Source organism: Chanodichthys erythropterus, chromosome 8 (assembly GCF_024489055.1).
Source record: "Chanodichthys erythropterus isolate Z2021 chromosome 8, ASM2448905v1, whole genome shotgun sequence".
NCBI classification, from domain to species: domain Eukaryota; kingdom Metazoa; phylum Chordata; class Actinopteri; order Cypriniformes; family Xenocyprididae; genus Chanodichthys; species Chanodichthys erythropterus.
Window position 1 is genome coordinate 3985142 of NC_090228.1, and position 24971 is coordinate 4010112.

The 24971-nt window shown below is 36.2% G+C and overlaps 2 protein-coding genes across 9 annotated transcripts in view; one reads left to right on the forward strand and one right to left on the reverse strand.

Moving 5' to 3' along the window:
- The window catches only part of si:dkey-97m3.1 (fatty acyl-CoA reductase 1), a 95673-nt gene that overhangs the window by 38001 nt on the left and 32701 nt on the right, over nucleotides 1-24971 (forward strand). For 4 of the 8 annotated variants that reach the window (XR_010895656.1, XR_010895657.1, XR_010895654.1 and 1 more), the window contains exon 12: nucleotides 451-5537. Coding sequence is in view for 3 of the 8 variants with exons in the window: in XM_067391492.1 (XP_067247593.1) it covers nucleotides 451-613 (163 nt within the window). In the remaining 5 variants the exon portion in view is untranslated. Of the gene's footprint in view, nucleotides 1-450; nucleotides 5538-24971 lie in introns of those variants that run through there. The other 4 variants (XM_067391492.1, XM_067391494.1, XM_067391493.1 and 1 more) reach the window with 2 other exon arrangements.
- On the reverse strand, nucleotides 5659-23978 carry LOC137024409 (myelin-associated glycoprotein-like). The gene is made up of 10 exons (XM_067391876.1): nucleotides 23870-23978; nucleotides 22763-23128; nucleotides 20457-20774; nucleotides 20095-20361; nucleotides 14024-14290; nucleotides 13076-13336; nucleotides 9498-9797; nucleotides 8874-8961; nucleotides 7908-7974; nucleotides 5659-7816 (listed from the first exon to the last, which is right to left on the reverse strand). Exons 1-10 carry the CDS (start codon nucleotides 23976-23978, stop codon nucleotides 7520-7522), a joined length of 2340 nt encoding a protein of 779 aa, XP_067247977.1. The 3' UTR covers nucleotides 5659-7519.

The window sequence follows — 24971 nt, forward strand, 5'->3', positions numbered from 1 at the left end:
CATTTTAGTAATAAAAACAGATTTATTATTGTTGATATATTATATTAAAAAATAAAATATCTATAAAAAGGCATGTATTGTTAATACTAAAATTAATATCATTAATTACTATACTGTTAATATAATATACTATAATATAATATGATGATTATTAATATTAATAAATATCAATAGCATTTAATACATTATATTATGTTGTATTATTACTATATTATATAAATAAAAGAAAAAAACTTTGAATAAACTAACTAATATATATAATTATTACTATTATTGCTTTGTGTGAGGTTGATTAAATCGTGATGAGTGAAACTCCTAAACCACTGAATCCTGTCCATAGAGAAGAGGAAGGTTGATTAAACAGAAGATCAGTTTGCAAGTTGATCGCCAGTACGTGTGTTTCATTTAATCAAATCGCTGAATTATTAACTCTCTTCCTCCCGTCCGCAGGCTGAGAAACATCCGATACACGTTCAACACCGTGCTGCTCGTCTTCATCTGGCGCGTCTTCATCGCTCGCTCTCAGATGGCCAGGAACATCTGGTACTTCGTCGTGAGTTTGTGCTTCAAGTTCCTGTCGTACTTCAGAGCTTCCAGCACGCTGACCCAATGACCGGAGCGCACAGGAAGTGTGTGTCCTCGTCCTCCGAGCACTTCCTCCTCCAGAGAGGTGTCTTCAGCTGTTCACACACAGGTGTTTCTTTAGCTTTCCTCACGGCCCGACCCCAATCCTCGATGATCGATGCGAGTGCTATTTTTAAAGGTGTCCTTTTATAACGACTCTCCTTAATACCAATTATATATGCAACCACATTTTACAGTGTTTCTCCTTTACATTCTTGTCACCATCCAAAATCCAGAGAAGTTGCCTTTGTGTCTTCTGATGATTTTAGCCTTCTCGACTAAAGACAGTGTTTCAGTCACAGGACTAAGGAACTTTATCACCGATGGAGCTCAAAGCTTTGCTGTTTTCAGCGTTTTCTTTCTGTCTTTGTGTTTCTTTTGCCGGTTTGTTTGTGTCCTGTCTCTTCTAATATCATTTAATCAAGCCGGAAAACTCCTGTACCATGTGGTACTAAAGCCTGCAGGAACACAGTCCAGCATTTTCGCTGCATTTTTGGTTCGGATTTTGTCTTTTTTTAATTTTGTTTGTTGCATTCAGAGGGAAAGGCCACAGATCTGATGCATATATAACATAACAATTTGTTTCTCCTGTGTCATCACTTATACTAACTACATATTAACATAAAGAGCCAAAAATTGAAAGAAAAAAATATCGATTCATGAAGAAAATTGAGCATAGAAGCAATTTGTTATTATTTTTATGACAATTAAGCATATACCCTCAACTTTAATGCATTACCTTAATGAATCCATCATTACATTTTGTATATGATTATCATCTAACTATATATACTTAACTTTATATATATATATATATATATATATATATATATATTATAATGTAAATTTAAGTGTGATTTGTGATGATTAATGACGTTAAGTGTGAAATATGACATTCTTGTTTGTTATTTTGGTCTGTTTTGTACAGCAGAACACGATGAGTTTATCTTCAGTCTCTTTTTGTGAGCGTTAGATGAGGATATTTCTGTCTACAGTCAGGCATAAGAGCGGTTCATCGGTCTGTAAATATTCAAAGTATATAAATATGTTCCTTTTTCAATTATATACAAACCAAAAAATGTACAAATGTATATTTGGGAGGGTGAATCAAATGGCTGTTTTAGAACATCTATTTCCGGAAATGACCGAGGGCTTCCCATATTTTTTGATGAAAAGCGAAAAAAGTGAAGAAAAAAGTGTCGAGTCTCTGTTTCAATGTTGTTTTATTTGTTGTTAACCACTGTTTAAAGTGCTCTGAATCTAAATCGTCCGATTTCAGGAGGGAACGTCCCTCATGAGCTTTTAGATCATTGATTTTTCATGTTCTTGTAGAGTCTATGCAGCACAGCCTGTGCTTCTTCCTTCTAGATACGTTTTGTAGTTCTGTTACCATTTGTTTTTTAACCTTTGCTCATTAATTTGCTTTAAAGATGAACCAAAATGTGTGTATTTATACAGTTTTATGAATCTGAGGTAAAATTGACGGCTAATATTCCATTTTCAGGTGTGACTTTCATACAGCATCATGATGATCAATTGACACTATTTGAGGTAATCATGAGCTTTCATTTTTCTACACTGCCCCCTTGTGGTCAATTGCCAAATTGTATTTTTAGAATGCAGTTTCTGCCTTCCCTCATCTGTTTTTTTTTTTTTTTTTTTTTGTATGTTTCGCACAAAGTATTCATGTTTACCACCCACATGTCTTCCTCAGCTTACTTATTAATAGTAGAGAGATTATTTTAGACCGATTTGAGATGTTTGTTCTCCTGCATGCAAGCGTATCAGTCTCGGTAGAGAAGCACACGCACAATAAAATCATTCCAGTCTTGAAATACACAGCCATTTTTCTACTAGAATCGAACACCTTGGTGTCTTAATAATGGCAACCCTTAGTTTTGAGCCAAGCTGAGCTTTCAAATGAAGCTTCTACTGCCAACGTGATCTTTACAATCTCAAGCCGACATGTCTGACATGTTTTTATGAGCTGGATTGCAGTAAAGTTTTTTAATGAAAAGAAAAATGTCCCCTACTGAAAACGTTTCTTTCTTCCTTGTAACACGTGCATGTTTGCTTTTTACATACGAGATGTCCACAGCACTGAAGTAGTAGCTGACATGGATTTTGACCTTTCTCTACTCAACATTTGTCTCCATGTTGTGCTGTCAAACGTGTACGGTCGAGGTCTTTGATTGGGAACTGTACTTTGATAAAGTGTGTGCCTGACCGTTTGTTGCAAGGGTTCATGAAAAAATAAACTGAAACGACCAAGTTCACGTGTCTGTCTTCTTCACACTTACAGTGCCTTGCGAAAGTATTCGGCCCCCTTGAACTTTGCGACCTTTTGCCACATCAGGCTTCAAACATAAAGAGACATTTATGATAGAGACATACCCCAAGCGACTTACAGCTGTAATCGCAGCAAAAGGTGGCGCTACAAAGTATTAACTTAAGGGGGCTGAATAATTTTGCACGCCCAATTTTTCAGTTTTTTATTTGTTAAAAAAGTTTGAAATATCCAATAAATTTCGTTCCACTTCATGATTGTGTCCCACTTGTTGTTGATTCTTCACAAAAAAATACAGTTTTATATCTTTATGTTTGAAGCCTGAAATGTGGCAAAAGGTTGCAAAGTTCAAGGGGACCGAATACTTTCGCAAGGCACTGTACACACATCACAACTCACAGGGCTGCCAACTCTCACGCATTTGATACTCAGCCTCTCATGCCACATCCATTTTGTCATGCAATAAGTCATTTATTGACCTTAGCATATATATATAACTGTAGAGAGGAGTATTTTGATATATATATAATATTTGCATAGATGCATTAAATATATGCACTATTTCATATTTTTTACTTTTATATCATTTAAAAATATTAAAACATTATTAATATTAAAGGTGCCCTAGAACCAGTTTTTACAAGATGTAATATGAGTCTAAGGTGTCCCCTGAATGTGTTTAGAAAGACAATTTACAAATATCACTAAAAATATCATGGATCATGTCAGTTATTATCGCTCCATCTGCCATTTTTCGCTATTGTTCTTGCTTGCTTACCTAGTCTGATGATTCAGCTGTGCACAGATCCAGTTAATGCCTGTCCTTGCCTAATGCCAAGGTAAATTCAATTTTTTTTATTCTAGGGCACCTTTAAAAATGCATTTTATTAATTTATAGGTAATTTTATTATTAGCACATCTACAAAATGTAAAAAAAAAAAAAAGAAAAAACCCGAAACAAAAAAACAAAACATGCTGAATATACTGTGACATGCTGCACAAGCGCCCCTACTTTATCATCTTTCCCAACCATGAACTGGTTGTGAAGGAAGTAGTTTGAATTTCTTCATGTTGAAAGTGGTGGTTTCCAGGCTGTGATGTGAACTAAATGCCGTTTTAAACAAAGCGTCTCACCACAACTGTTCGTTTATAGAAACTGGGTTTGTCAAACCATTTGTTGGGGAGTTCAGCCATTGAGAACAAAATATACTATTTATAATATGTATAAATTCACAGTAAAATACAGTTCAAAAGACAATTCTTGTTTTGTTTTTATGTAGCCTACTCCAGTATTTATTATAAATTATTTATACATCCACGTAATTATTTTTTAAATCAATCTTTAATCAAAATAACATCACCTCCCTCTTACTGGCGCGAGGGCCTGTCACTCACATGAGATCGACCAATAGCAAACCTCAACCATCCAATCAGTTCCCCATGGACAAAATCAAGTCCCGCCCTACATTTGTTCTTGTTCGAGAAGCCGTTTTTCTCGAATCAGAGATGATGTTATTAATATTATTCTTATTAAACGGTCTTATTACAGCGGGTTTGCTCGGATATGGTCTCTACGTCACGATAGGGAAGAAAAACTACCACAGTCAGCTTCCTTTAAGATCAGTCAAAATGAATTTCAGATTCTGCTACTCAGTTTCGATGATAAATGTGTTTACTTCAGCTCTATGACGGCAGTGACACGTATATTCATGATGTATATCGGTATGAATTAACAAAGAGAGAAGTAAAACATGGGTTTATGATAAATAGGCCTACCTGTGTTTAACATGACTGAACAGCATGCAGACTGCTGCGCTCGCGCTTATCAATGTGGTCACGACCAGAGGTAAGTGGTTTGAACCCACAATAGTATGATTCCCATTTTGCACTTCTTCGGTATTTTTTCAGATTGCTAAAGATATAGTTTGTGTGTTTCACTTCCCCTTCGTTGCTGTCGATGTGGTTTTTAGACTTTGAATTGCTCACATTAATTTTGTCAGAAGTAGTGCATGATTGTTGACCTGATTATAGAGGTGCGACTATTTTGAGTGCTGATTCATGAGACATGCTACAAAATGAGCTGCAGTTTTACCTGGCATTAGTTTTGAAAGAGCAATATATTGACATGAATAAAGATGATCACTTAGATGTTATGAAAAAAAAGGCACCATTTATTTTCATATTGTCTTTATCAAAGTTATTACATTGCATATTAAAATATATATTAAACTAAATAAATATCAATATGTATTTTTAATTGAAATATTACTACTGTCCTAAATTGAGGTTAATTTCCTAGCATTGTTCTTTTTGTCAAAATTTAATTTCAGATATTTCTGAAAACACATATAAAATCAAGTAAAATAAAAGTTAGTCTTCGTCTATTATTTTTTTCATAAACACGGGATGAAGCTGATTACAATTATGATCCTTTTTAAAAAAAGTAATAAAAATATATTTTGAATAGAAAATAAAGACACTTATGTATAAAAAAAATGTTTTAAAATGAAATATTTTGTCCCTCCAGAAGGAGCTGATTTTTTTAAAGGAGTTTCTGACACGAGAAGAAGCTGACGAAGCTCACAATCACAAATAATGTGCAACATAAACAACATGCTGAGGTCAGGTACGTTTCTCACTGCTGATCTGGTAAGAAAAGTATATAATTCATTATATTTTACAAAAATTAACTTCTGACTCCTGTATTTTCTGTAAGATCTCTGACCAAAGACCACAAACTTCACATCTTATTTTGGTAACACTTTTTAGTAAGTTAGTAAACATGAACGAACAATGAACAATACTTTGTTAATACTATATTATATCCTTTAAATCACTCTAAAAATCCTTCTGTGGTGTTTGACATGTGCATGAAGATTTGAAGGTTTTGGTTCAGTCTTAAGGCCCGTTTACACCAAGAACGATAACTATAACAATATTAGCATCCACACCAACGAACGATATTGTTCTGTTTATTATATATGTGCACTCTGGTGTTTTGTCATCTACCACTTAAAACATTTGAGCTCTTTAGAGCAAACCTGTTGTGCAAAATTCACTTTTATAAGGTGTTTGAACACAGATGTGTGTCCACAGTGTGTACCAATAATGGTAAAAATCCACCCAGTCCTTTTTTTATGATCCGCATAAATCCTAAACAGTCTCTCCAAATGAGCGGATCCAGATTTCCTCCTACTCTTACGTAAGCCCCCTCCATGACTGGTTTATTAGCTTAGCTCCTCCCCTGAGTGAAAAATCGCACTCTGTCAACTGCAGTGATGTCTCGCGCATATACTTCAATGAGTGTCAGACATCACTGCTGTTGACAGAGCGCGATCAGACATCACTAAAGGAGTCCTGAACGGAGTTGGACATAGTGGTGTATTAGAGGTAAAAAATTATATAAATACTTTTCGGTTTCTCTCACAAACTGATCGTTTCGTGTCTTAGGACATTAATGTGTCGTCATGAGCCGCAAGGTTTCATTTGGATTTGTCTAAGCAAGGTTTATTCACTCTTATAGATGAAGTTCCCATCTACTGCAATTATTTGAATGACAGAGGGCAGCGGTTGCAGTTAAAAATCATATTTTGTGATCGACTGAAGAAAAAGCAGATAAACATCAAATTTTGATTTTTGGGTGAACAATCCCTTTAACAGCAGCATTCGAGTAAGAAATTTATTCTTATTAAAGCTGCTAAAGTTATTTAATCAAGAGCAGTGAGTGGTTTTCTGTATTTCTTTTGTTGTTTGGATCATATTAACAGCTTATACAGAACTAAGTACTGTATATTATGCTTCTGTCACTTTAATACACAGATCTAATACACACATGTGATTTCTTTCCTGCTGTTTACGTTCACAGATATAACCGACTATGTTTGCGTGTTTTTGACATAACCTTGTTTGTATTTGACAGTTTAAGTGCAATAAGACGTGAAAGAGAAATGAGTTTAATACTCACGTGACGTACCGTCTGGCAGCCAGCTTGGATGTGTGCGCTCAGACAACCATATATCAGAAGTTTAAGGCCATTTACAACATTATAGTTATGGTGTGGACTCTACTATTGCTTTACATTTCGAACGATTTTTAAAAAATCTTTCGTATCTTTATGGTTATTATTATAGTTATCGTCCTTACTCCGTGTCTACACCGGAACTGATACTTCGTTCTATTTATGACATACTGACACGAAGATCAAATGCTTTGCAACAGGCGCTTTGGCTTTTGGCTTATGGCTTTTAGCTGCTGAGATGCGAGCGACAACAGTCATGTCCGGTGTAGAAACAGTGTTAATGTGAACAGACCTTTATTGTTCAATAACACCTGCACTGACCAACGGTGCGTCCGAAATCGCATACTGTCTGAGTAGGTACTGTCAACTGACCTGTTGTCACTGTCATGTGACCTACAGCTTCAGTTGCATTGCTTCACTGCCTCTCCCGTGGTCTCATGGGATAGTAAAGTGTTCATCAAATGTGCACTTCAGAAGTAGTAGGTGATCTGGGTACTTGTTTTACATACTGATGTATTGGTGTACTGTTTTTTGCATACTATATAGCAGGGAAGTATTTGATTTCGGACTCAATGCAATGGTTCCTGTCTTTAAACAACCAAGCGACGGGTCATGTTTTCATAAATCGAGTCTTCTGATGTCACGTCAGTGATCTTCGCCTCGCTATCTGGTGAGCTTTGGTCTTTCTTGGGGTCCGTCACTGATGCTGCGTCTTCTGCAGAACAATAACGGACGACAGCATATTCCTTGGTCAGTGAGGAGACGCCCCTGATCTCTCCTGACGCCGGCTCTGCGTTTGTGAAGTCGATGGAGGAATAATGAGGAGATTCTGGTGGTTTATGTGTAACGGCGTAAACACACTCGTCGTCACCATCAGAAGCAGTGGCCTGATGGAGCAGAAACACAGCAGAATCAGTGCTGAACAGCCGTTTGTGATAATATCTTTGAGAATTAATAGTGTGAGTGTGTTGAACTCACTATTTGAGTCAGAATGAGTCCAGATCTGTCGTCTTGTCTGGTTCCTGAAGCTTTGGGATTCCTTCTTCTGAAAAAATGTTTTTAGTCCATCAAAAATAGATTCTTACACTGTAAAACTCAATAAGTTTAGAATACTCAAAACATTTCAAGAAACTTATTACCTCAAAACATTTAAGTAAACAAACTCATTTTAAGTTAGTAGAATTTAACATTATTGTGACAAGTGGGGCGGGGCCGAGAGCAGTGGAAACGGAGCAAGGCTGGTGTGGGGCACAGGTGTCCCTCATTAACAATCATGTCACCGGCATCCCTTCACTCCCACAGTTCTCAGCCTCGCCCAACTCATCATAATGTTAATTACATACAGTTCATTTACATTAACATCACACAGATCTTGGTTAAATGTTAGATAGCAAATAACACATGCTATTATAACGATCAAAGAGACTGTCATTATATACTTGCATGTATATAATCAAACAACATACAGTATATGCGGTCTTAAAAGTTTTGCAGCCCATCCTTAACGTAACCACAGACTCTACTCTTCACCACAATGATAACATAACATTAACTAACATAACAGAACCTCCTGTGAATCCCAACATAACACAACATTAAACATTAACTTATGTTTCCCTATGTCAATGTTGTGCAAAAGCACACAAAATAACACTTAATATTAACATTTATTTATAATTACAGTCCGACGCATGCTGGGAATTAGAAATCTGCTGCAACTCAACTCAATCATATTAAGTTCAGCTTACTACAATGAAATTTTGAGTTCATGCAACTTTTTTCTATTAAGTACAATGAACTTTCATTATTATTTGAGTGAATATTTGAACATTGTTAAATAAAGATACATTTACTTGAGAAGCCAGATGGCATATAAAAGTCTAGTTTTCTGAAAAAATGTATCATAATGTCTTTCCTCAAATCACATTTGTCGTGTGTACGCACCGTTCATAGCAGATCTTCATGATGCACAAGAGCATCATTGCTAACGCGCCGGCAGCAGCTCCGAGCAGCATAGATGGATGATGGAAACCTGGAAAGCAGTGTTTTATTGCTCAGAGTTTGGTCTTTTATAGATCACCACTCTTAATCAGTGCTCGGTAGATTACTTACAAATTGTAGTCCATTAGTAACTGATTCCAAATGACATGACAGTGCAATGTAATCCATTTAGGTAATATAATCCGATTACTTTTAGATTACTTGTGACCTATCACATTAAATTGAATAGGATAAAATTGTACCATATTGACAAAAAAATAAAGAAAGAGAAAGAATAGATATTCTATTCTTTGTTATCAATAACATGAAGTGCATTAAACATGAAGGTTCTGCAGTGAGTTTGTGAAGGAACTGCAGTGAGTTTGTAAAGAAAAGCTAACAATTAAATTAAAAAAAAAATGTAAATTTAAGATAAAAATTTAACTTTTAAGATTTTTGTAGTGTACTTCAAGCTCACATTCAATGCAAATTAAGTGCACTTCTTTTTCATAAGGGTTAAATTATTCCAGAGATTTCATTGTGTTCATCAGATAAAGCTGTTGTGCGTGTCAGAGAAGTGAATCTCACCTGTCTCTGTCTTTGCTGTTGGTGTGATGGGATGAAACTTTTGGCTGATGCTGGCAGTGCCGTGAGTGTTTCTACTGAAACACTGCAGGACGGACGTTTCTGTGAGGGGCTGATGGATGATTAGGACACTCGTCAAGGTTGTGTTTCCTTGAGTTTCACTGCTGATGGACGTGTTTGTAGAGTTAGCGAGAACATTTCCAGATAGACGCCACTCTAGTGTAGGCGAGGGATTCCCATGAGCCTCACAGACACATGTGATTACGCTGCTTAGGTTACAAGAGCTGGAGATTTTGGGTGCAACTGAAAGAGAGAATATGATCATAAACTGTAGTTCTTGTGTAGGATCTGAGCAAAATAAAACAGCTTGAGGACCTGTAGGTTTTTCCTAAAATGAACCCATAATCTACTCACCCTCAAAACATCCTAGGTGTATATGACTTTCTTCTTTCAGCCGAATGAAATTGGAGTTATATTAAATAATATCTTTCCAGCTTTGTAATGGCATTAAATAGAGCATTATATTAAATGCACTCCAAAAAGTGCATCTATCCATCATAAATGTAATCCATACAGCTCCAGCGGTTAATAAAGGCCTTCTCAAGCAAAGTGATGATTTTTTTGTAAGAAAAATATCCATATTTAAAACTTTATGAACTATAATCACTGGCTTCGGGGAATGGCCATATGCTCAATCACGACAGAGTTGAGTTTCGGTGGAAGGGTGACCTTTAACCCTGGAGTTATTTAATATAACTCCAATTGCGTTCAGATGAAGGAAGAAAGTCATATGAACCTAGGATAGCTTGAGGGTGAGTAAATTATGAAATCATTTACATTTTTGGGTTAACTATTCCTTTAAGAAAAACTATTTTTTTACACTTTTTCACAACCCTGGGTTATATTAAAACCTGGGTTAACAGAATCCTGGGTTAACTTGCTTCACGTGTCACATTGGGGTTAACATTTAATCCTGGGTATTTATGAACACTGTACATTCCTAAACCCTAAACATTCTTATTTGCATATTTACATTGTCACATTGCATATCCTCATATCATATATTGTTGATGCAGCTATCAAGTTTATCCTGAATTGGCTTTTCAGGCTATAAACAAGAATTAAATGGTCTCTTCTTCGCACCAATTGTCACATTTTCTGTCACCATTTCACAATTTCCCTAAACTACTGTTTATACAACGCCTGTGACTGTCCAAAGCACGTGAATTTGAGCCATGCGATTGGCTGTTGGTTGCTAAGCATCAAGCCATAACATTCTAACACACATCATTTCACAATGCACAAGTGGCACTGAAATGCGGGGTTAATGATGTCAAAAGCAGTGCTATTCCTGCTCCAGAGCCATGCTAACGGTGCTTCTAAATTATAAGTGTGATACGTTCCTTTACCTGTAGGTAAAAGTGGTCTTTAAAATGATTATAACCTGGTTGAGCGCAGTGTGAAAAGCCCTACTGTGGACAAAATTGAATAAGATCATGGCAAGAACAGAAGGGAACCCCATAACTAAGAGCTGAAGTAGAAAAGAGAAACAAGCCACGATTTTGAAGTTGTAGTCGTGGTTGGTTCCTGTAAGTCTACAACATGACACCCTGGTGAAAATGCTGTTATTATGCTAAAAAACTCATTAAAGCTGCATTCACACTTTATTGTCAGTGGCTGGCGGTGAGGTTGCTAGTGGGTGTTTCCATATTCAAAGATGTTATTGGATGTTATTAGATGTTACAGACATTTTGGAGCAAAAAACTAAATATAAGAACATAAAATGCTTACTATTAAAGATAAACATGAAATAGGATATGTCTCTGTGTACATACGGTGGTCCTTGCTGTGCTGAATGGTTTTTTGAACAGAACGAACGTTGATATGAACGGCCACAGAAATGGCCACGATGGTAAAGAGCACAAGCCACAATGTTTAGTATAGTATACATTGAAGAACGTTGGGAACCAAACAACATTGGACCCCACTGGAAAAAAAAAAAGTGAGAAAAAATACTGAGATGATATTTTTCTCAAAAAGAAATTATGTCGTACCGGTTTAGAATGACATGATGAGAAATTACAGAATTTTCATTTCTGTGTGAATCATCACATATTCCGCTTTTAGTCTTTAATATTTGCGTGTATTAAAATGTAGTGTGATTCTGAAACTTTTTAAATATCTTTTAACACAAGTACAATTTTAGAGATGTGCAAATGTGAACATTTTTTCTCATGGTACATTCTGTACCGTAAAGTCTTATATTACTCATCTAATCATATTTTCCCATTACTTTAGCATACGGCTACTGATGCGTGATGTTTATAATTTTGTCAGAAAATAATTTTGTCTCGTACCCCAGCATTTAATCACATTGCATTAGAATTATTTTAAAAAAGGCTGTTGACAGCTTCTTGCAGTTTCACTGGCATCAGTGCAGTTTCACAAAGGTTTATACTGAAATCTGGCATTTCAAAACACTAACGTAACTTGAACATGTTGTTCTGTAACATGAGCTTTTACAAAAGGGTTACCAAACGTCTTTCCCATTCAGTTTTTCTTCAAATGAAGAAAACACTCATGCAAAAGTACCACAGTTGTGTTACACCTATTTTAGAGTGTAGTAGCATGCAACCGAACTTCAGCCTATTATATTGTCGATCACCGTCAGCCTGTCACATGTTTTTGTTTAAGATTACCAGGATTCACCCTTCATATAAGACATTAAACCATATAGAATGCTCTGTAGTTTATATGATAAAATGGTCTTCAACTTAAGCTGTACATCAAGTTTTAGTAATTTAAACATGCTTTTGTGGTTTTTGCAACTCCTCTATAGTGTCTTTTCAGTGAATTGTGACTGTGTGAAACAGTATATACACCACATGCATTTATGGTGAAATTGCACCTTTTTAATGTCAATCCATGTTTATTTTCATCATAAGCAATGCATTTTAAATCCAAATGCAGTCTAGAGCAGCGTTGTGTGTTTGCTATAAGGGATCAGATTGAATGAGTGAATATAGCAGTGCAGTAGCTTGTCTTTGTAACTTGTCAGTTTCACATGTTTTTGCATTTAGAGTATATTATGAGAAATCAGTTAATTCAGCACTCTTGAATGTAACTGATTTCTAAGGGCGATTATCAAGCATTCACAATGAACATCCATTATGAATATTTTCCACATTTTTAAAAATAATAGTAAAGGCATCAACAATTATAAAATAACACTAGTGGAAGAAGTATGAGAAATATTTAGCTGTATTTATATTTTGCAGTAAAAGTGAAGGGTTTATGAGTTTATGAATTATAATATATTATTAAAAAATGAATATAATATATTTAAAAAATATACATGAAAATTATTAGGTATTTACAGTATGTATATATATATATATATATATATATATATTTTTTTTTTTTTTTTTTTTTTTTTAAGTATTTATTTTTAAATTAATTTTATTTTAATTTACATTTTAATTTATTTTAAATTATTTTTATTTTTTAGCTTTTCAATTTAAAATCTCCAGTCTAATAATCTAGTGATTGTGAGTAAATCAGATCAGGCTCTTGATACTCACACTGGACGTCCAGCAGCACTGATGCGTTCTGAGCGCCGTGTTTGTTCTGAGCTGTACAGACGTATCGTCCGCTGTGTGTCGGGTCGGTGTTGTTGATGGTCAGGTTCTGTCCGGTCTGCACTGGTTTCAGGTGTTCTTCAGTGTGTCTGTACCAGGTGTAGATCGCCGGGTTTGCATCACTGCTGCAGCTCAGAGTCACTGAACGACCCTCCAGAACAAAACCAGATGGACTTACATGTGCAGATGTGTTTTTAGGAGCATCTGATAGAGGAGAAAAAAAGGTCATCACATTTTTTGAATAATAGTAAAGTCATAAATGCTGTGAAATAACACTAATGTATGTATGGAAGTAATTACTGAAAAATAAAAATGCTTTTTAAATAGTGCTGAAAGAATTCACAATAATAAAAAAAGTATCAGCACAGTATAAAAGGTTTAAATTATAGATTAACAAAGTAATATTTATTGTATGTGCATTTAGTTCCTGTTGTTCACTGTACATTTACAAGCCTTTTAAAAGATGAAAAAGCTGTTTAAATAAAGTTCATTAATTAGAACGGTTGATAATGATGCTCTGTACAAAACAAATGACTTAAATCTTTGGAGTTAAAGTAACAGGTAAGGTTTATGTTTATGTATATATATATATATGTATAAATAGTGACAAAGCATTCGCTGTAACTTTACTTTAAAGAAATTTTAGTAAAAGTGAAGGTTTTATATAAAAAAAAATGTAAATATTTAATATAATGTTTATATTTGATATTTTGTGTATTTATTTACACTATTACTCTCTCTCTCTCTCTCTGCATATAAAATATATGCATTATGCAATATTTTATATACTTATTTATTTATAGTATTTATGTGTGTATGTATAAAGTCTGAAATCTCCAGTCTAATAATCTAGTGATTGTGAGTAAATCAGATCAGGCTCTTGATACTCACACTGGACGTCCAGCAGCACTGATGCGTTCTGAGCGCCGTGTTTGTTCTGAGCTGTACAGACGTATCGTCCGCTGTGTGTCGGGTCGGTGTTGTTGATGGTCAGGTTCTGTCCGGTCTGCACTGGTTTCAGGTGTTCTTCAGTGTCTCTGTACCAGGTATAGTTGAGCTCCGGTGGGTTTGCATCACTGCTGCAGCTCAGAGTCACTGAACGACCCTCCAGAACAAAACCAGATGGACTTACATGTGCAGATGTGTTTTTAGGAGCATCTGATGGAGGAGAAAAACATTTAGGTCATCATATTTTTTGAATAATAGTAAAGTCATTAATGCTATGAAATAACACTAATGTAAGTATGGGAAGAAATTAGTGAAAAATAAAAATGCTTTTTAAATAGTACTGAAGGAATTCACATTAATGTGAACTCATTCCATGTTGAAAGGGTCCGCTGTCAGCAGTTTAAAAGACTACAAATTATAGACTAACAAAGTAATGTATATTTGCATTTAGTTCCTGTTGTTCACTGAACATTTACAAGCATAGTAAAGGATGAAAAAGCTGTTTAAAGGTGCCCTAGAACCCTTTTTCACAAGATGTAATATAAGTCTAAGGTGTCCCCTGAATGTGTCTGTGAAGTTTCAGCTCAAAATTTTTTAATATTCAATTTTTTAACCTCCTATTTTGGGGCGTAATTAAAAATGCGCCGATTCTGTGCGTGTCCTCTTTAAATGCTCGCGCTCCCCGCCCCCAAGCTCGCAACTCTATAATACATTGCATAAACAAAGATCACACAGCTAATATAACCCTCAAATTGGATCTTTACAAAGTGTTCGTCATGCAGCAAATCGGATCATGTAAGTATGTTATTTATTTGGATGTTTACATTTGATTCTGAATGAGTTTGATAGTCTATGATGGGGCTAACGGGGCTAAAGCTAACTTTACACACTGTTGGAGAGATTTATAAAGAATGAAGTTGTTTATGAATTATACAGACTGCAAGTGTTTAAAAATGAAAATAACGAAGGCTCTTGTCTCCCTGAATACAGTAAGAAACGATGGTAACTTTAACCTCATTTAACAGTATATTAGCAACATGCTAACGAAACATTTAGAAAGACAATTTACAAATATCACTAAAAATATCATGTAATCATGAATCATGTCAGTTATTATTGCTCCATCTGCCATTTTTCACTGTTGTCCTTGCTTGCTTACCTGCATAACGTCTGATCATTCAGCTGTGCTGCTCCAGACATTAATACTGGCTTCTCTAATGCTTTGAATATGGGCTGGCATATGCAAATATTGGGGGCGTACATATTAATGATCCCGACTGTTGCGTCACAGTCAGTGTTATGTTGAGATTCGCCTGTTCTTCAGAGGTCTTTTGCACAAATCAAATTTACATAAGAAGGAGGAAACAATGTTGTTTGAGACTCACTGTATGTCATTTCCATGTACAGAACTCTAATTATTTAACTATGCCGAGGTAAATTAAATTTTTTAATTCTAGGGCATCTTTAAATGAAGATCATTTATAATAACAGTTGATCTGTGCAAAACAAGTGATTTAAAGGTCCCATGTCATGCTACTTTTTGGATGCTTTTATATAGACCTGGTCCCTAGTACTGTATCTGAAGTCTCTTTCCCGAAATTCAGCCTTGGTGCAGAATTTCAGCCACTACAAGCCAGTCCCACAATGAGCTTTCCTCAGGACTTGCCATTTCTGGGTCTGTAGCTTTAAATGCTAATAAGGAGGAGAGAGGCGGGGCAAGGTGGAGGGTGGGTGTGGCCTTAAAGGGATAGTTCACCCAAAAATGAAAATTTGATTTTTATCTGCTTACCCCCAGTGCATCCAAGATGTAGAGGACTTTTTTTCTTCAGTCGAACACAAATTATGATTTTTAACTGCAACCGCTGCCGTCTGTCAGTCAAATAATAGCAGTGATTGGGAACTTGGACAATAAGAGTCGAAAAAACTTCCATAGACAAATCCAAATTAAACCCTGCGGCTCGTGACGGCACATTGATGTCCTAAGACACGAAACGATCGGTTTGTGCAAGAAACCGAACATTATTTATATAATTTTTTACCTCTAATACACCACTATGTCCAACTTCGTTCAACTTCCGGTTAGTGAGGTCTGATCGCGCTCTGACAACGGAAGTGATGTCTCACCCATATACTTCAATGAGCGCGAGACATCACTTCCGTCATCACAATGCATTTTTTGACCTCACTAACAGGAAGCTGAACGGAGTTGGACATAGTGGTGTATTAGAGGTAAAAATGATATAAATAATGTTCGGTTTCTCGCACAAACCGATCGTTTTGTGTCTTAGGACATTAATGTGTCGTCACGAGCCGCAGGTTTTAATTTTGATTTGTCTAAGCAAGTTTTATTTACTGTTATAGTTGAAGTTCCCAATCACTGCTATTATTTGACTGACAGACGGCAGCGGTTGCAGTTAAAAATCATAATTTGCGTTCGACTGAAGAAAAAAAGTCACCTACATCTTTGATGCACTGGGGGTAAGCAGATAAACATCAAATTTTCATTTTTGGGTGAACTATCCCTGTAACCAGCTCGCGGCCACTGTACCATGCGGTAATGTTGACAGTGGATGTATCACAATGTCTAGTAGACACGCAGTCATTCAAGCGTTTCAGTTTGACCCAGAATCTGATCCGGATGGAGCAGCACCGGATGAAGAAGTTGCAACTCAGCGGCAGAGCGGCTACAGCAGGATGTCTCCGAATGGTTAGTTTAAAGCATTGTGTCTGGATACAGTACTTTAGTTGGTTTATGTATGCTGTTACAGTTATTATCATGTAGCCTACATTGTTGGCTCTTCATGTTGCTCTGATTTGCTATCGTGTATATATATTATATATATAATTATCAGCTATAGACACTAACCAGCGCAACTAAATCAGTCAGACCTCTGCCATTATTACAAATACCTTTTCGGATCGGTGCCATTGTGGAAAATGTGCTACCATGCCAACATCTTTTATTTGTTTACATATTTTATATTTCATGAATCTTAAAAGTTTTTACAATCTTACTACAATTACATCAAGCTCTGCAATCTGGAAAAAAAACAGAATGGTTATCCAAACAACAAAGAAATGCACAACACTCGTGTTAGAGTGTGTGTATTCACACACATACTTGATGCTGTCTACCTTTACATTAGTAACAGTAACTGGGCTGTATTGGCCCACGTTGAGGAAACGGTCATTGGTGAAATGTGTGGCGCAGACATACAAAACTTTGGGAAGTTGTATCAGTGCATTACCAGAGAAAATAAAATTAACCCACTGTTTCTTCATAGGCTCGGATGAAGGAACTAAAAAAATACTAAGGTGTTCATTTGTACATCCAAACACTGAGCAACTGCCATGCTTCACTCGTTTACAAGGCATGATGTCTCTCTCTTGAAAAAAAATAAATAAATATTGTGCCTGGAATCTCACTGTAGTAGCTCATTTTCTCATGGGCGGGCAAAGCAGAGAAAGGGGAGGTAACCTTTCCCCTTGTGACGGCATATAGGGAAGATTCCAGATTCGGCTGTCTGACCTTTCATTTTCTCAATTTACCCAGGGCTCGGTTTACACCCATCGCCTTTTCTAGCCACTGGGGGACCATATGCAGGCTAGGGGAACTCATATTAATGTTAAAAAACCTCATAAAATAAAATGTTCATGCCATGGGACCTTTAAATCTTTGGAATTAAAGTAACAGTGAAGGTTTTATATAAAAAAAGTGATACAAAGCTGTAACTTTACTTTAAAGAAATGTACGTAAAAGTGAAGGTTTTATATTTAAAATTATATATTTAAAATATTAATGTAATGTTTTTATTTTATATTTTGTGTATTTATTGACATTATTCCTCTCTCTGCACATAAATTATAAGCATTATTAAAGCTGCAAGCAGCTATAAAAAAGGGCCCTCACACCCGGGCTCACTACCACCCGTTGGCCTTTGGAAAACAGTGAACAGTGGGCTACATGCATGCGAGTAAATACATGGGAAATATGGCAAAGTCATTTCAAAGTGCCACACTTCCTGCTGCCAACAGGTGATGCTTTGGCTGTAACTGAATATTGCATGTATATGTCTTCAGGCCAGGACTATAATCAAACATGTAAAGTTTGGAGCAGATCGTATATTGTATGTCTGAGTTACAACTACTTCCTGTTTCGTGGCATTAATGGTATACATTAGCACTTAGCCAAGTGTTTCATGTTTGGCACTTCGTGGCATATTGAAATGTGTTTCTGGGAGTGAATTACAGTGTAAAGCATGCCATTTCCTGTTACCAGCATGTGAATATTGGCATATAGGTGTCTTTATGCCAGGACTCTTATCACACATGTGAAGTTTCAGACAGATCGGACATTGTATGCCTGAGTTACAACAGCTTCCTCTTTCATGGTGACACATCAGACTTTGTCAGTCCGCCACAGACACACCCTTCAACGAAAACTCAAGATCTTCACAATTTAACATCACTAAGGCCTTAAGATTAGACTGACCAAATATGATGTGCTTCTGGTTAAATGTCTTTGAGGAGTTAATCACAGTGTAAAACATTTCCTGTTGCCCGCAGGTGGCACAATGACTATAACTAAATATTGCCATGTAGATGTCTTCAGGTCACTACTCTAATAAAACATGTGAAGTTTGGGGCAGATCAGACATTGTATGCCGGAGTTACAACAACTGCCTGTCTCATGGTGAAACATCGAATTTTAACATTGTGTTAAAATACAATGTCTGGAAATGGCAAAGTTTTTTGCAAAGTTAATTCAAAATATCTGACTTCCTGTTGGTTTTCAGATTTTGCTCCAAGAGACTTTTTTGTAGGTATTAGGCTGCTAAATGTGTGAGACGTAGGGTCAGGGGCACTTTGTTGAAATGTTTTAGGTGGCGCAAGCCATTTTGCCACACCGAATTCTGGATCCCATATTAGATGTAAATTTTCACCACTTCTGACACATCTGGAAAGTTTCATGAGTTTTCGAGCATGTTTAGGCCCTCAAAATGTGATTCCCCTTTCATGGCGAAATATCAGAATTTGTTAGTCCGCCACGGACACACCCTTCAATGAAAACTCTAGATCTTTGCAATTTAACGTCGTGAAGGTTTTAAGATTAGACTGACCATATATGATGTGCTTTTGGTTAAATCTCTATGAGGAGTTAATCACAGTGTAAAACATATAATTTCCTGTTGCCCACAGGTGGCGCTTTGACTATAACTGAATATTGGCATGCAGATGTCTTCAAGTCATTACTCTAATGTATCATGTGAAGCTTCGTACTGATCATACATTGTATGCCTAAGTTACAACAACTTCCTGTTTCATGGCAAAACATTGAATTTGCCAATGTCATGGCAAAACATTGAATTCGCCATGGACACGCCCTTCAGTGGAAACACAAGATCATCACAATTTAATTTCTCAAACACCTTTAGATTACACTGACCAAATATGATGTTTATCTGATAAAAGCTCTAGCAGGAGTTTGTTAAAGTACAACATCTGGAAATGGCAAAAACTGCCAACATTTTTTTAGAGAAAATTCAAAATACGTCAGACTCACGTCCTGTTGGGTTTACAGATTTTTCACCCATGGGCTTTTTTTGTAGGTGTTGGACTGTTAGAGGTGTCTACTGAATCTCATAACTGTACGTGAAACGTAGTGCAAAGGGCACTTAATTGAAATTTTGTAGGTGGTGCTATCGAGCCATTTTGCCACACCTAATTGCAAAACCCATATCAGATGTAAATTTTCACCACTTCTGACGTGTGTGCAAAGTTTCATGAGTTTTCGAGCATGTTTAGGCTCTCAAAAATGCGATTCATTTCGGAGAAGAAGAAGAATTGGCCGAGCAATTACAATAGGGTCCTAACACCATCTGTGCTCGGGCCCTAAATATGCAATATTTTATATACTTATTTATTTATAGTATGTGTGTATGTTTAAAGTCTGAAATCTCCAGTCTAATAATCTAGTGATTGTGAGTAAATCAGATCAGGCTCTTGATACTCACACTGGACGTCCAGCAGCACTGATGCGTTCTGAGCGCCGTGTTTGTTCTGAGCTGTACAGACGTATCGTCCGCTGTGTGTCGGGTCGGTGTTGTTGATGGTCAGGTTCTGTCCGGTCTGCACTGGTTTCAGGTGTTCTTCAGTGTCTCTGTACCAGGTGTAGTTGAGCTCCGGTGGGTTTGCATCACTGCTGCAGCTCAGAGTCACTGAACGACCCTCCAGAACAAAACCAGATGGACTTACATGTGCAGATGTGTTTTTAGGAGCATCTGATGGAGGAGAAAAACATTCAGGCAATTATGTTATGATTTACAACATTAATTCTAGATGATCAGACAGTATTGATTGAAATAATCTGTCTTACACTGAACATGTAGCTTACGGGACTCCTGTTTTGTGATGTTCTGCTGAAGCTGGTGTGTTACAGTGCAGGTGAAAGTGGCTGAATGATGACGGTGAGTTACAGTGAAGATCAGATCAGAGATCAGCTCAGTTTCGCTCTGACGCTGTTGTGTGACAATCTCCTTGAGGAGGTGTTCAGGAGACGAGCTCCATGTGAGAACTGCTGGACGAGAGGAACAGAAGATCTTGGTTGAGCAGCGCAGATTCACAGAGCTTCCCTCTTTCACCTCCGTCTCCTCCTGATCCTCAAACAGACTCACTGTGGGTTTGGGTGGAGAATCTACAACACACAGAGATACAGACAAACATTACAGGATCACATGGATCATCATATCATACAGTATTGTACAGTAGAAGATTTATTTTTCATTCATGTCCAGTCACATTATCCAGTTCATTCAGCATTGGGGACGTAAGCTATTTTCTGTGAATGTGTGAGATCTCTGATTCATTAGCCGCTATAGACCTTATCCCCAGAGAAACAAGTGTGCAGCCATCTTTAGGATTTTGTGTTAAAACTTCAGTTTTTGCAGTAACTCTGTATATTTCTATGGCATCACTGTTGAAGAGTAATTAGCTGGTGAAGCAGGGGCGGTTTCTTCATTAGGGCAATTGGGCGACGCACCACCAAAGTGAGAAAGGGACAGATTTTTCAATCACATTCAACCACAGAGTTACGCTAGCTGTCACTGCTAGGCTGTTTGTTCTGCCTCTGGATCATGCTCTGGATATAGTCCAATCAGCGTCGAGTCACGCTCTGTGGAGTACCGCCTCTTCTTGGGCGATTTCAGTCTGGTCGAGATTTGCCACGAGTGCTCCCATAGACTTCCATTCAAAAAACTTTTTTTTCGAACTGCAGGCACTGCAATGCAATCTCTATGTGTTCCGGGAGGGCTCGCACTAACGTGCTTTCGTCATCATACGTAACCTTAACTTGTGCAGCGATTGGTGCAAACAAACATACCGCTATTAATAATATTTTTTTAAGCTGAAGTAATCCAATAATTTCCTCAGTGCATGTTTACATTTCACAGGTATATTCTCCATCTGCAAATGTTAGAAAGTCGAGAAAATATTTCCATTTTGCAGCCAGGCGTGGACGAGTCTTCAGCAAGCACAAACTTCCGTGAACGAGCGCCGCCGCGAGTATGCACGCCAAACAGACGGAGTTCAATCTGAGTCAAATACATTTTGCTAAAAATATTTGTTGTTGAAAATTTGTTTTTGTTGGCGAACATAATTATGCCATATTTAGAATTTCTAAAATACAACAGTGTATTTGTACAATAGCCGTAACTGTGTAAAGTGACTGTTAATAGGGTAATCAACATAATAATAATTAGTCTGTTCTATTGTTTTTATTTATTTTCATTTTTAGTTTAGTGTATTTAACTTCTCCTTTAAAAAACATTTTGTTTTTAGATTGTAAAGTTAGAATATTAGAATATAGCCTAGGCCTAATGTGATTTGACCCCCTTTTTTGCACATAATATATCATATACTACACAGTTACATTCATGTTTGTTTTTTATAGCCTTCAATATGAACATTGTTTCTAGGACAATCTTGGGCAGAATGTGAATTTAAAAAATAAATACAGATATATATTTTTAGATCCCAGCCCTATGGCATGCTTTAAATATTGAATTTTCCACTTTTTAGATAATCAATAATGAAACATGATTATATCACTTGTTAAATGATTATTTAACAATTAGCCTATTCATTCCTGCATTTATATACATATATATATAAAAAAAAAAAAAAATTGCGCCCCACCAAAAGATTTTTGCACCAGCCGCCACTGTGGTGAAGAGGATTTATTTATTTAGCAACAGTTATCATGAGCATTGTAAGTGGATGTCATAACTAATGTTATTAGACCAGAAAGATTTTAAAATGAATGGCACATTCATAAATCTGTAAGATCTTACATGCTGTGAAATACAAACCAGAAGACAAAACACAATGAATGCAGTGCTGAAAAGAGGCGGGGCTACAGAAGGTCTATTGGAAAATAACTAGAAGAATAACAAAGTTCAGTAAATAGTAAAACTACTTGTGCTACAAATCAACATGTGTATGACTGATAATAAATTAAAATAATATGATAATTATCATTTTACAATATAAAGCTGCATAACAGAGTGTTTTGTACAGGTAAATAACTGGAAGTGAATGACACCAGAAGCTTCACACAATCATGTTACAAATGGCCGCTCTGCACTTACATTAAGACAGAAACAGCATTAATAATATGACACTCACCTATGATGGAAATTTGAACTAGGTCTCCAGGAATGTTTTTGTAGCTATATTTCAATCTACCGTTGCCTTCAAGTCTGAAGAAATATGACCCATTATCACGCTGACTGAGATTATCAAAGCGGATGGTGCAGTTTTTCTTTGTAGGATTTCCAAATATTTCTCCTCTTAACAGTCCAGTGTCGGGGCTATTGGAGTCAAACACTACAGTCTCAGTGGATCCGTCTTTATTCCATATTCTCTTTGCACTATCAGTGAGATCATCTTTATATAGTTGATCAATATCAAATGTGCAGGGTATGAAAACACAGGATCCTTCTAGAGCTTCTACTCTCTTCGGCAGATTGATATTAAAATCACAGAAAACTCCTAAAACACACACAGACAAGAGGAAGTGATCACACAGCGTTCACATGCAGAATAAACTGCAGCTCTTATTGCTCTTTAATCTTACAAAGCTCACATGAAAATGCTTTCAGAATATTAATTCAGCAGAGAATAATCTATAAGAACGAGACCTTGTATCAGACATCCAGTGAGGAGGAACGTCACAGATATTTCCATCATGTACATTCACTCCACCTTACAACAGAAAATACAAACACACAATCATACACACTCTTAAAATAAAGGATCTTTATTGGCATCGATGGTTCATGAAGAACCTTAAACATCCCTGAAATCTTTCCTTTCCACAAAAGTTCTTTAAAGTGAAAAAAGATTCTTTAGATTATTAAAATGTTCTTCATATTAGGAAAATATGGTTCTTTTAAGAAGTGAAAAGTTTTTCAGGGAATCATGAATTGCTCTTTATGAAATCGCTCTTGGAAAAAAACCCTTTTGGAAACGTTATTTTTAAAGTGTATAAACCTTTTACAGTTATTTCTGTGTATGAATTTTTAGCTCTTAATGTAAACTCATATAATTTCTAATGTCCAAAAACTATTTTTCATGAGTGACATAAATGTCATGAGAAAAATACAGGCTATTAAATCAAATCTTTTCAGAAAGATTAAAACAGGACCTGCTCATCTAGAACAACTCAACCTCAGAGCATCAAAACAGTGAAGATCTCAAAACGACAGAAGTTTCAGTGTGTAAATGACTTACCAGAGAAGAGTGAAAGAGCTGCAGCGCTCGACTGTGACGCTTTTACACTGATATAGAGAGAGATGTGTGTGAAGACGACACGTCTATTAGAGTTTATACCACTTCCCATTTCAGTCTGAACAAAGTAACAACTGCCAGACTGAGTAAAATATGCAAATTAGTATGAAGCTTACTGGATAATACTCAAAAAACATTTCTTTATATTTACTTGAAACGTCTTGTCAGATTCAGTGTAGAAATAATAATTCTCAAAGATTATTCAGGAATAAGTGTTGAGTCACATTTAAAATCCGCAGTCCTAAAACACTATACAGCAATCATTTATCATTTTATTTCTTTGTGTTTCTTACTTTTTAAGGTTGGCAATATATCAAGATCTATAGTAATACAGTACAAACCTGGTATGTTCTTTTTTACCCAAGATACTGAAACTGAAAGCAGAACAGATTTCTGCAAAATACTGCTGTTTGTGTCCTGTTTGTTTCTCTAATCGTGACACCAATCGTGAAGCTTGTTTCCACCACAGAATAAAAAATTAATTGTGACTTTTTATCTCACAATTCTGGCTTTTTCTCTTGCAATTGTAATTTTCTCATAATTTTTAAAACTTTTAAAAAATGTGACTTTATAACTCTCAGTTGCAGTGGTGCTGCTAGGCCAGGGATTGCTGGGACAAAAACCCCGTCAGAGACTTTCATAGCACCAGCACAGCGCCACCAAGGATTTCCTGATGATTTCTCAGTGTCACTTTCATTAAAAACTACAAAGTCATTAAAAACATAAAAAATAAAATAAGTTTTAAAGGGGTCATAAACTGCATTTTTTAAAATCATTTTTCCTGAGGTGCACCTATAATGTTAGTGTGATTTTTACATGAAAAATTGTCATAATTTAGAAATAAAGAGTAATTTTCTACCCTGGTTTTAGCCTCGGGCTGGGCGATACAGCAAAAAAAAATGTATCATGGTATAATGTTTCATATAATTCGGTATGGATCATTATTGAATATTTTCAGAGGCCTAACCTCTTTTAATCAAAGACCAGTAGAACAGAGTTTTGGATTTAACCACTGTGTTTTATTGACCCAGTTTATTAACGAAAA